The sequence below is a fragment of the Symphalangus syndactylus genome, chromosome 17 (genome assembly GCF_028878055.3).
Source record: "Symphalangus syndactylus isolate Jambi chromosome 17, NHGRI_mSymSyn1-v2.1_pri, whole genome shotgun sequence".
NCBI classification, from domain to species: domain Eukaryota; kingdom Metazoa; phylum Chordata; class Mammalia; order Primates; family Hylobatidae; genus Symphalangus; species Symphalangus syndactylus.
Genome location: NC_072439.2, coordinates 23852913 through 23866134, shown reverse-complemented (window position 1 = coordinate 23866134; position 13222 = coordinate 23852913). Strand labels below are relative to the sequence as shown.

At 50.2% G+C, this 13222-nt stretch overlaps 1 protein-coding gene across 7 annotated transcripts in view; it reads left to right on the top strand.

Annotated features, from left to right (window-relative positions):
* SIPA1L3 (signal induced proliferation associated 1 like 3) overlaps nucleotides 1-13222 on the top strand; it is a 292121-nt gene that overhangs the window by 185748 nt on the left and 93151 nt on the right. For all 7 annotated transcript variants that reach the window (XM_063621132.1, XM_055248054.2, XM_063621131.1 and 4 more), the window contains 2 exons: nucleotides 5461-5564; nucleotides 9781-9938. In XM_063621132.1, coding sequence (XP_063477202.1) covers nucleotides 5461-5564; nucleotides 9781-9938 — 262 coding nt within the window. The remainder of the gene's footprint in view (nucleotides 1-5460; nucleotides 5565-9780; nucleotides 9939-13222) is intronic.

Sequence of the window (13222 nt, the reverse complement as noted above, 5' to 3'; positions counted from 1 at the left end):
GAGCACAAATAAGTGCAGCCACTTTATTTTTTCATGTTGTTGTACTTGTTGTTGTTGTTGTTGTTTTTGAGACAGAGTTTCACTCTGTGGCCCAGGCTGGAGTGCAATGGTGTGATCCCATCTCACTGCAACCTCCACCTCCCAGGTTCAAGCAAGATTCTCCTTCCTCGGCCTCCCAAGTAGCTGTGACTACAGGTGTGCACCACCACTCTTGGCTAATGTTTGTATTTTTAGTAGAGACAGGCTTTCACCATGTTGGCCGGACTGGTCTCGAACTCCTGACCTCAAGTGATCCACCCACCTCAGCCTCTCAAAGTGTTGGGATTACAGGGGTGAGCCACCATGCCTGGCCATGTGCAGCCACTTTGGAAAACAGTACAGCACATTCAAGTCCAGTTTGAAGAGACCCTGCTCTGTGACTCAGCTCCTGCACTCCTAGGTATGCACTCTGTGTAATGTGCACGTGCATGGCAGGAGAGGACTGAATATCCCTAACCACCAGCACCTCGGTGCACCCGGTGCACACTGGCAGAGTTGCGCTGTGTTCACCCAGAGGAGATGAACTGGCACCACAGGCATCAGCGTGGAAAAGAGCCACATGCTTCGTGCTGTGCAAAGACAGCAAGCCTCATAAGAGTGGGACCTGAATGATGCCTTTTACATAACAATTTTTTTTTCTTTTTTCTTTTCTTTTTTTTTTTTTTTTTTTTGAGACAGTCTCCCTCTATTGCCCAGGTGGAGTGCAGTAGCGCAATCTCGGCTCACTGCAATCTCCGCCTCCTGGGTTCAAGGAATTCTCCTGCCTCAGCCTCCCAAGTAGCTGGGATTACAGGCATGAGCCACCACTCCCTGCTAGTTTTTGTATTTTTAGTAGAGATGGAGATTTACCATATTGGCCAGGTTGGTCTTGAACTGCTGACCTCGTGATCTGCCTGCCTCGGCCTCCCAAAGTGCTGGGATTACAGGCATGAGCCACCACACCTGGCCAATTATTATTTTTTATAGAGACAAGGTCTCGCTGTGTTACCCAGACTGGTCTCAAACACAGGGCCTCCAGGGATCCTTGGCCTCCCAAAGTGCTGGAACTACACACATGAGCCACTACACCTGGCAAAAAGGTCCAGCAGGATGACTCACACCTGTAATCCTATCACTTTGGGAGGCCAAGGCGGGAGGATTGCTTGAGGCCAGGTGTTCAAGACCAGCCTGGGAAATAAAGCAAGACCCTGTCTCTGAAGAAAAAAAAAAAAAGCAAAAACAAAAACCCAGCAATATATTGTTGGTGGATATGCTCTTACACAGTGGAACTCTAAAGAAAAACAGAGCCAAGAGTGGTGGCTCATGCCTGTAATCCCAGCACTTTGGGAAAGTGAGGCAGGAGGATTGCTTGAGCCTGGGAGTTTGAGACTGCAGTGAGCTATGATCATGCCACTATACTCCAGCCCGGATGACAGAGCAAGACCCCATCTCAAGAGTAAATAGGCCAGGCACGGTGGCTCATGCCTGTAATCCCAACACTTTGGGAGGCTGAGGCGGGCAGATCACGAGGTCAGGAGTTTGAGACCGGCCTGGCCAATACGGTGAAACCCTGTCTCTACTAAAAAACACAAAAATTAGCCAGGTGTGGTGGTAGGCGCCTGTAGTCCCAGCTGCTCAGGAGGCTAAGGCGGGAGAATTGCTTGAACCCGGGAGGCGGAGGTTGCAGTGAGCCGAGATCACGCCACTGCACTCTAGCCTGGGTGACACAGCAGCACTCCATCTCAAAAAAATAAATAAAATAAAATAAATAGGCCAGGAGCTGTGGGTCACACCTGTAATCCCAGCACTTTGGGAGGCCAAGGTGGGTGGATCACCTGAGGTCAGGAGTTCGAGACCAGCCTGGCCAAAATGGTGAAACCCCATCTCTACTAAAAATACAAAAAAATTAGCTGGGCGTGGTGGTTCATGCCTATAATCCCAGCTACTTGGGAGGCTGAGGCAAACTGCTTGAACCCGGAAGGCAGAGGTTGCAGTGAGCCAAGACTGCACCACTGAACTCCAGCCTGGGCGACAGAACAAGACTTCATCTCAATCAATCAGTAGAAAAAAAAAAACAAGGGAACACTGGAGACAATACACAGGATAGTGGTTGGCTGTCTGGGGAGAGGTGGGTGTGTCTAGGAAACGGTGCTCACATTAGAGTGTGGGTGGTGGTCTCTTTCTTAAGGTGGTATCACATAGGACGTATTTGTTGCAGCAGTCTCTGTGCTTATCATGTGTATGTGTACATAAATATATATGATATATGGGGCTGGGCGCAGTGGCCCATGCCTATAATCTCAACACTTTGGGAGGCTGAGGCAGGTGGATCACCTGAGGGCAGGAGTTCGAGACCAGCCTGGCCAATGTGGTGAAAACCCATCTCTACTAAAAATACAAAAATGTAGCCAGGTGTGGTGGCACACGCCTGTAATCTCAGCTACTTGGGAAGCTGAGGCAGAATTGCTTGAGCCTGGGAGGCAGAGGTTGCAGTGAGCTGAGATCACACCACTGTACTCCAGCCTGGGTGACAAGAGCAAAACTTCATCTCAAAACAAAAAAAAGGGGCTGGGCACGGTGGTTCACGCCTGTAATCTCAGCACTTGGGAGGCCGAGGCGGGCGGATCATGAGGTCAGGTGATCGAGACCAGCCTGGCTAAGAGGGTGAAACACCGTCTCTACTAAAATACAGGGGAGTGCCTGTAGTCCCAGCTACTCTGGAGGCTGAGGCAGGAGAATGGCGTGAACCCGCGAGGCGGAGCTTGCAGTGAGCCGAGATCGCACCACCGCACTCCAGCCTGGGCAACAGAGCAAGGCTTCGTCTCAAAAAAAAAGAAAGAAAGAAAAAAAATATATATATATGTATACGTATATGATATATAGGATTGAAATGTTCCATGAGTGGAACATAGGTGGGTGGATGGGTGATGTTCACAGGTGTCACAGCTCCCTGGGGAATGGACTGCCACTGTCCTTGGGAGTGGATTTTCATTGTCTGAGAGTGAGAAGGCCCCAAGATGGCTCAGTCAGACATTGCTCTTCCCCACACCACACCAAGACTCGGTTTGCTCTTCTAGAAAACAAAACAGAAGCCCAGATCAGGAAACAAATCTTAGAGAGAGAAGTGAAATGTTGGGCAGGTGTCTGGGGCCATCATCACCTTCCCCTCCTCCCCCGCTGAAGGAGGCTGTAGGAGGAACGAGCATGTTATTATGCCATTTGCTAGTTTCGTGATCTTGGACAGCTGGCTTTGCCTCTCTCGACCTCAGTTTCCTCATCTGTAGAGTGAAGGTAATAATTGCACTTAACTTGGAAGCATGGTGAGGGTTCCGTGGGTCAGCTTTGCCCCAAACATCCTGAGCCCTCCCTCTGTGCCGAGTGCTTCCCAGAGCTCCGCCAGCGTGGGTGTCCCCCTAGGTGGGTGGGGAGGCAGCAGGCCTCCCTGGGCTCGCCTGGCGTGGAGGAAGCCGGCAGGTGTGAGTGTTAGCATTGGTTTTTTGGTTTTTTTGTTTTTTTCAGACAGAGTCTCGCTCTGTCACCCAGGCTGGAGTGTATTAGAACGATCTTGGCTCACTGCAGCCTTCACCTCCTGGTTTCAAGGGACTCTCCCACCTCAGCCTCCTGAATAGTTGGGATTACAGGCACGTGCCACCAGACCTAGCTAATTTTGTATTTTTAGTAGAGACGGGGTTTCACCATGTTGGCCAATCTGGTCTTGAACTCCTGACCTCAGGTGATCCACCCACCTTGGCCTCCCAAAGTGCTAGAATTACAAGCATGAGCCACCGCGCCTGGCCAGGAAGTGGGTTCTCTTAGAGGACCCCAGGAAGCATAGTGCTCCTGGAAGGAGTTTCCCCAGATTACAGGCAAGGATGGCCCTGGCTTGAGCAGATACCTGGATGTTCCTGGCCCTGGCACTGGCAGCTGTGGCCTCAGTGTCCCCGTCGGACACTGAGGCAGCATTGAATATTGTTAAGAACAGATCTGGAGGCCAGGCACAGTGGCTCACGCCTGTAATCCCAGCACTTTGGGAGGCTGAGGCAGGTGGATCACCTGAGGTAAGGGGTTCAACCAGCCTGGGCAACATGGTGAAACCCTGTCTCTACTAAAAATACTAAAATTATCCAGGCATGGTGGCAGGCACCTGTAATCCCAGCTACTCGGTAGGCTGAGGCAGGAGAATTGCTTGAACCCAGGAGGCAGAGGTTGCAGTGAGCCCACATTGCGCCATTGCTCTGCAGCCTAGGTGACAGAGCGAAACTCCATCTCAAAAAAAAAAAAAAAAAAAAAAAAAGAACAGATCCGGAATCCAACAGCCTGAGTACTGGTCCAGACTGTGCAGCGTGACCTTGGGAAGGCACTCCCTCTCCGTGCCTCATTTTCCCCCTCTGAAACATGGGCTCAGTAAGCAGGTTTGCCCCTTCCTGGCCATAACCCTCCCTCCTATTAGAGAGAACTCATATCCTGATTCTCAGTGTTAACCATTTCTTTGCTTTTCTTCATAGTTTTGCTACTTACGTACACATCCCTGACCGGTATAACCTGACCTGCTTTTGCATGTCACATGAATGGGATCACACTCTGTGTGCTGCTTTGTGTCAGCATCTTTTACTCAACATTTAGAGGCTTTCCCCATGCTGCAGCCACGACTCATTCCTTTTCCTGGCTGTATATTTTTCCACAGTGTGAATTGACCAGTGTGTTCACCCATTCTTTTGACTGACGCTTGAAGATTCTTGTACCCATATCCCAGGACACTTGTGCATGATTTCTCTGGGCTGTGGTCCAAGGAGAGGAAGTGCTAGGTTATCAATTAAGCCTATCTTTAGATATAAGAGAGATTGCTAAAAAGTTTTCCAAAGTGCTTGTACCAAGTTATACACCTAACCAGCCACCTCAAGGGTTCCGTTTACGTCACATCCTCACCAACCATTGGTGCTGTCAGACTTTTTAATTTTTACCAGTCTGGTGGGTACATAGCAATGGGGTTTCCTTTTTATCTAAATATATTTAAATTTTTTTTTTTTTTTGAGACAGAGTCTCACCCTGTCTCCTGGGCTGGAGTGCAGTGGCACGATCTCAGCTCGCTGCAACCTCCACCTCCCAGGTTCAAGCGATTCTCCTGCCTCGGCCTCCTGAGTAGCTGGGACTACAGGCACCCGCCACCACGCCTGGCTAAGTTTTGTGTTTTTAGTAGAGACGGGGTTTCACCATGTTGGCCAGGCTGGTCACGAACTCCTGACCTCAGATGATCCACCTGCCTTGGCCTCCCAAAGTGCTGGGATTACAGGTGTGAACCAGCAGGCCTGGCCAATGTATTTAATTTTTAAGAGTGGATTGAAGTGAAAGCACCAAGTTAAAAACCAGCACAGATGGTACGTGGGATATGGCAAAAACGCAGAGGTTTTGGAAACATGGTCCTAACTGGCGTTTCTGTTTCAGCCGACTCCACGGGAACCCACTCCCTCTACACGACGTACCAGGACTACGAGATCATGTTCCATGTCTCCACCCTGCTCCCTTACACCCCCAACAACAGGCAGCAGGTCAGTGATTTTCAGCAGAGGCACGGCTGCTGGATGTTGGCTACCCACCTGCCAGCATTGGCCTTCCCAATACCGTCCTGTGGATCATATGGAGGCCCTTGGCCTTGGAGGCCATCTTTACTATGGTCACTTTCCCTGGGGGTTAGAGACCAGCCCAGGTGTGGTTCGAGATGTCACTTTGGCCCCAGTCTTTCCTGCTGCTTCTTGGGCACCCTGCCTCGCCCCAGCTAGCCCAATGCCCCTCCAGGGCCTCTTGAGTCATCACTGGTCTTAAGAAGAAGAGTGAATCAGTCAACATTATTTTGACTGCAAGTAAGAGAAACTCACACCAAACTGGCTTAACTAGAAAAAGAGATTTACTGGGTTATATAACTCCAAGATTCTAGAGAGGGCTGGCCTCAGGTCTGATTGGATCCAGGGACTCCAACAATATTAGGAATCCTTCCCCATTTCTCACCTCCACTTTTCTTTACAGCAGCTTTATTCACAGATGCAAGGCAAAGATACCTCCTAGCAGCCCTAGGCTGACATCCACCAGCTTAGCCACCTCAGCAGAAAGAGTGCTGTTTTTTCCAGTTGTCCCAGAAGTGTTTCAGAGCTGAGTCTCATTGGACTATTCACATGCCAGTCTCGGGGCCTGGGGTGAGGGTGGAAGGGGCAGACTGGCCAAGCCCGAGGCTCATGCCCAACCCTAGAGAGGGTGAGTGGTGCCAGCTCAACTTGAAACATGGACGGAGGTTGAGGAGGTGCTTTCCCAAACTGAGTGGGTATGGCTGCCAGGAGGAGGCAGGGATACCGGGTGGGCAGCGCCACCAAACACCCATTACCAAGAGGCTGCAGCTGTGACCCCGCTCCTCTCTTGGACCCACCTTGCAGGCTGGGCCCATGGAGCAATTCTTCCAGTTCCTAATGAATGGAAGCCTCAGAGTGTTGACAGTTCAGGAAGTAAGTGTACGTATTTTCCCAGTTGGCACAAGTGACTTTGTAGGCCAAAAATGCTCAAATATTGATTTCCTATGGTTCATCTAAAAACATGCTATTAAGAGCTTTGGTCTTAGGCCAGGCTTGGTGGCTCATGCCTGTGATCCCAGCACTTTGGGAGGCTGAGGCAGGCGGATCACCTGAGGTCGGGAGTTTGAGACCAGCCTGGCCAATATGGTGAAACCCCATCTTTACTAAAAATACAAAAATTAGCTAGGCATGGTGGTGTGTGCCTATAGTCCCAGCTACTCAGGAAGCTGAGGCATGAGAATTGCTTGAACCCAAGAGGCAGTGGTTGCAGTGAGCCGAGATCATGCCACTGCACTCCAGCCTGGGCAACAGAGCAAGACTCTGTCTCAAAAGAAAAAAAAAAAAAAAGCGCTTTGATCTCAGAATTAGACCTGAATTTGAGTTCTTTCTTTGCTACTTCCTAGCTGTGTGATCTCAGGTAAGTGATCTCACCTCTCTGGGCCTTGAGTTCCTGCTGTGTGAAATGGGTAGAATCGTAGTGCCCCTGAATCAGGGTCATTGAGAAAGGTGCATACACTCCTGCGGCAACCGGAGCGTGACAGGGCCCGACACACAGGAGGGGCGCAGGGAGCAGTGCCTGTTCCTGAGTATGTGGGAGGCGTGCTGGGGAAAAGCTTGAGTCATAGAGTTAAGAAGTGGGTTAGAATCCAGGCTCTTTCCCTCCATCACTACATGACTTAGGGAAAATTTCTTAACCTCTGTGAGCCTACGTTTTCTCATCTGTAAAACGGGGCAAAATGAGTTAACGCCTCTTGGGGTTGTTAAGAGATTCACTGAGATGATGAATTGAAGATAAGGCTGTACAGTGTTTAGTACAGGACCAGCCACAGTCAATAGCTACTTTATTTTTTATTTTTATTTTTATTTATTTTTTTTTTTTGAGATGGAGTCTCGCTCTGTCGCCCAGGCTGGAGTGCAGTGGCGCAATCTCGGCTCACTGCAAGCTCTGCCTCCCGGGTTCACGCCATTCTCCTGCCTCAGCCTCTCCGAGTAGCTGGGACTACAGGCGCCCGCCACCACGCCCGGCTAATTTTTTGTATTTTTTAGTAGAGACGTGGTTTCACCCTGGTCTCGATCTCCTGACCTCGTGATCGGCCCGCCTCGGCCTCCCAAAGTGCTGGGATTACAAGCGTGAGCCACCGTGCCCGGCCTAATAGCTACTTTAGCAATTTGATTTAATGCCACTTAAAACACACATAAAGAACTAACCATTCAACAGTAGGAGTTGAGCTGCAAAGCGTGTCTGGAGTTCACACTGTGAGCCACGTCACTTAGAGCTCCATGGGACTCCTGTCCATGGATCTCCTGTACTGGCAGATTCCTTAACAGTTACATGAATGCTAGAACTGTGTAAATAAAAACAATATAATAGGCTGGGCACGGTGGCTCACACCTAATCCCAGCACTTTGGGAGGCTGAGGCGGAGAGGTCACCTGAGGTCAGGAGTTCGAGGCCATCCTGACCAACATGGAGGAACCCCATCTCTACTAAAAATACAAAATTAACTGGGTGTGGTGGCGCATGCCTGTAATCCCAGCTACTCAGGAGGCTGAGGCAGGAGAATCACTTGAACCCGGGAGGTGGAGGTTGCAGTGAGCCGAGATCGCACCATTGCACTCCAGCCTGGGCAACGAGAGTGAAACTCCGTCCCAAAAAGAAAAAAAAAGAAAAAAGAAAAAGAACGAGGCCGGGCGCAGTGGCTCAAGCTTGTAATCCCAGCACTTTGGGAGGCCGAGGCGGGCGGATCACGAGGTCAGGAGATCGAGACCACGGTGAAACCCCGTCTCTACTAAAAAATACAAAAAATTAGCCGGGCGTGGTGGCGGGCGCCTGTAGTCCCAGCTACTCGGAGAGGCTGAGGCAGGAGAATGGCGTGAACCCGGGAGGCGGAGCTTGCAGTGAGCCGAGATTGCGCCACTGCACTCCAGCCTGGGCGACAGAGCGAGACTCCGTCTCAAAAAAAAAAAAAAAGAAAGAAAGAAAAAAACGATATAATCTCAGCAAATAAGCTAAACACCGTGAATACGGCATCACCTGTGAAGATAACAGAGTCTTCTTCGGAGACTGACTAGCGGGGGAGAGAAGGTGTATTAGTCCATTTTCACACTGCTAATGAAGATTTACCCAAGACTGGGTAGTTTATAAAGAAAAAGAGGTTTAATGGACTCACAGCTCCACATGGCTGAGGAGGCCTCACAGTCATGGCAGAAGGCAAAGAACCACCAAAATCACGTCTTCCATGGTGGCAGGCAAGAGAGCTTGTGCAGGGGAACTACCCTTTTATAAAACCATCAGATCTCGTGAAACTTATTTACTATCACGAGAACATCATGGAAAAGACCCACCCCTATGATTCAGTTACCTCCCACCGGGTCCCTCCCATGACATGTGGGAATTATGGGAGCTGCAATTCAAGATGAATTGTAGGGTGTGGACACAGCCAAACCATATCAGAGGGTGAGGGTGCCATAGGGCACTTGGAAGCCGCAGCCATCCTGACCTCAGTCAGGGTCCGGGGAAGGGGTGGCGCCTATAACTGGCCCTGCCAGTGACCTGGGATCTGACTCTGCCATTGTCCATGGGTGTGGCTTTGAGCAAGTTGAAGACCACCAGCCTGTGCTCTCTGGATCTTTTTTATTGAGCACCTCCTGTATGCCGGGCACTGTGCTGGGTACTGAGGATACAGCAGTGGGCAGTGAACAAAATCCCTGTTCTCATGGAGCTGCCACTTCAATGGGAAGAGACAAGAAACAAAATGAAGGAGGGAAAGCCATCTGTGCTGAGTGTCAATAAGTGTTAAGTAATGGGGACAGAAAAGCAAAGATCAGGGAGTGTTGTGGTGGAGTGGATCTTGAATAACATAGTCAGCAAAGGCAGGCCTCCCTGGGAGGGTGACGTTTATGCAAGACCAGAAGAGGTGAGGAAGGAAGCCATGTGGGGACTCGGGAATAATGTTGCTAGCAGAGGGAACAGCGGTGCAGAGGCCTCGAGGAAGTGTTTCTGGCCATGGCGAGGCCTTTGTCCTTTATCCTGAATGAGAGGGAACCACAGGAAGGTTTGTCACCTGACTCGGGCATTCCTTGGGCTGTGTGTGAGCAGGGAGTGGGAATGGGGGTGGGTGAGGGGAGCTGTGGCAGTGGTCCAGGCAGGACCCCTCAGGCCGACCTGTGACAGGTTCCTGTCCCCCTCTGTTGCCCTTTCCCAGCTGCTGCGGAAGAGGCACATAGGAAATGACATCGTGACGATCATCTTCCAGGAGCCTGGGGCACTACCGTTCACCCCCAAGAACATCCGGTCCCACTTCCAGCACGTCTTCATCATTGTCCGAGTCCACAACCCCTGCACTGATAACGTCTGCTACAGGTATGTCCCCCACACCCGGCCCCCAGCAGCGTACAGAGAGAGGGGCAGGCAGCTGGCCCAAGTGGGTCCCAGTACAGGGCTCCCCACACCATCTCAGAGAGTGGTTTTTAGCCAGAAAGGGGCATGGCTCCCCAGTTTTGCTAAGGAAACCATCAGGGATTTGTATTTGCTTGTAATCTTTTGTTTCAAGTGACAGAAAACCCATCTCAATGTGGCTTAAGACAAAAAAACAGTTGTGTATATAGGCTCTCAGAAACGGCACGTTTAGTTCTGGCTGGATCTGTTCCCCCTCTCCTGGGGGTCACCTTTCCAGCAGGTCTGAGATGAACATCCTAACAGCTGCAAATCCCCCAAAATGAGAGCTTTTCTTTCCCAAGAGTTGCATCAGAAGCCCCAGAATTGGGGCTCACTGGCCCAGTTGGAGTCGTGTGCCTGTCCTAGAGCAAAAATCACCAGCCAGGCCTGGACACTGGGCTTCAAGGACTGAGAGGCACAAGTGATGGCTCAGAGGAAAGTCGGAGGGAAGCAGGGCCTACCTGTGGAGGTGGGCCCCACTTTGGAGGTAGAATTGAGGAGGTTTTTGTTGTTTTGTGTTTTTTTGTTTTTTTTTTTTTAAGACAGGGTCTCACTGTCACCCAGGCTGGAATGCAATGGTGCAATCATAGCTCACTGCAGCCTTGACCCCCCGGGCTCAAACGATCCTCCTGCCTCAGCCCCCTGAGTAGCTGGAACTACAGGTGCACACCCCCATGCCTGGCTAATTAAAAAAAATTTTTTTTTTAGTAGAGATAAGGTCTCTCTATTTTACCTAGGCTGGTCTTGAACTCTTGGCCTCAAGCGATCTTCCAGCCTCAGCCTCCCAAAGTGCTGGGATTGTAAGTGTGAGCCACCGCACACAACTGAGATTTTTTCGTACCTGTACATGAAGTTCTTTTTGTTCTTTCTGATGCCTCATATTCCATTGTATGGATGCAGGGTCATCTCCTGTCCTCTACTGATGGGTATTACGGTTGTGATGCCTGCAATGAACAGTCTTATTTATACTCTGATTGCGCCTGAGTCCAAGCATACAGCTGTAAAAGAAATTCTAGAAGTGGAGGTGCTGGAGCAGAGGACGTGTGTGTGTGTGTGCACCAGTAGTCACCGCAAAATTACCGCAGGTCTACCAGCTGCCTCCCTCAGCTGGGTGAGGGAAGGGAGAGGCATCCCAGCCTGCAGCACTGGTTGTCTAGCACTGCTGTGCTGCACATGTTGCCCACTGGCTACTGGGAGCTAGCGCACTGCGTGGCAGGGCCTCCTTACAGGCATGTCCCCGGACCTGAGGCCCCCTCTCCCCCTGCCCATCGGTTCCTGGAACATGCAGCAACAGCTACAGAGTGCCTGCACCTCAGGCCCTTTGTGGGGTTGAGGACCCTTGGATGAGATGGGAGATATTTACACACATGCACATGCACACGTGCATGCACGCATCCACGCACACATGCACACACATACATGCACACACACACATGCACACACACATGCACCAGCACATGCATCCGTGTGCACATGCACACACATACATGCACTCACACGGGCACACATAAACACATGCACACACACATACACATGCACACACCTGCACTCACACAGGCACACACAAGCACATGCACATATGCACACATATATTCACACATACATGCACACACACACATACACACATTCACACGCTGGAAAAGGAGGCAGCCTTCTTATAATGCATCAGAGGTGGAGGGTTGAGCTGGTGGGGGGAGCTGCTTTCTCTTCTTCGTTCCCCTCTGACCTGCCCTCTCCTACTGGGGTCATCACATCAGCCTGCAGCTGACCCCCTGCCCTTCCGGACTCGCCTCTGCGTCGTCTCCAGAGTGATTTCTTCTCTCTCACACACAAACCTTTCTTGTTTTTTATAATTTAATTTAAAATATTTTTATTATGCAATATTTTAAACATTCCAAAAAGTGCAGAAAATCATTTAACAGACACCCATGTGCCCACCACCAGCTTTAACAGATGTTAACATTTTGCTTTGTTTGCTTCAGCTCTCCCTCTTTCCTTCATTTTTAAAGAAAGAAAATGTTAGTGATAAAACCAAAGCTGCTCCTCAGCCATCCCCTCCCTTCCCATCCCTCCTTCCCCACAGGCAGCTGCTCTCTGGACAGACCTGACCCTGCCTCTCCCCTGTGGAGGGAGCCCGGACACAGCTCTCCAGCTTACCATCTCCTGAAACCCCCAACTCAGTGAATTTCTAATTGTCCTTCAAGACAATTGGGAAAGGTGCAGTGGCTCACACTTGTAATCCCAGCACTTTGGGAGGCTGAGGTAGGCAGATCACCTGAGGTCAGGAGTTGGAGACCAGCCTGGCCAACATGGTGAAACCCCATCTCTACTAAAAATACAAAAATTAGCCAGGTGTGGTGGCAGGTGCCTGTAATTACAGCTATTTCTCTAGAGGTTGAGGCAAGAGAATCACTTGAACCCAGGAGGCAGAGGTTGCAGTGAGCCAAGATTGCACCACTGCACTCCAGCCTGGGCTACAGAGCGAGACTCCATCTCAAAAAAAAAAAAAAAAAAAAAAAGACTGAATTCAGATGAGCCTCTGACACCCTCCAGTGGTTCCTTACCTGCTCCATGTGCCATTGCCCAACATGTTTCTGTCATAGCACACATCACACCATAAAAATGATATGATGGGCCGGGCATAGTGGCTCACGCCTACAATCCCAGCACTTTGGGAGGCTGAGGCAGGAGGATCACTTGAGCCTGGGAGTTCAAGATCAGCCTGGACAACATAGGGAGACCCTATCTCTATAAAAGCAATTTACAAATTAGCCAGGCATGCTGGCATGCACCCATAATCCCAGCTGAGGTGGGCGGATCGCTTGAGCCCAGGAAGTCAAGGCTAGGGTGAGCCCCATTGCACTCCAGTCTGGGTGACAGAGCAAGACTCTCAAAAAAAAAAAAAAAAAAACAACAAAACAACAAAAAAAACCAGACATCACGTGGCTGTTGCCTCCTTTGACAGTAACCCCATTTCATGTTTAGCTTTTTGTATCTGTCACAGCACAAAGCTTGGCACATAGTGGGCCCTAAAGCCATCTTTGCTTGGCTGGAAAGACACCTGGCCCAAGTGTTGCAGGCACTGAAAAAATAATTGTTGAATAAATAATTCTGAGTGTTCTAGCAACGCTTATTGCCCTCCGGTGATCAGGTGACCACCAGGTCCCCTCATCTCCTGCTTGTTTCATGAGTTGTCATCCTTTCTGTTT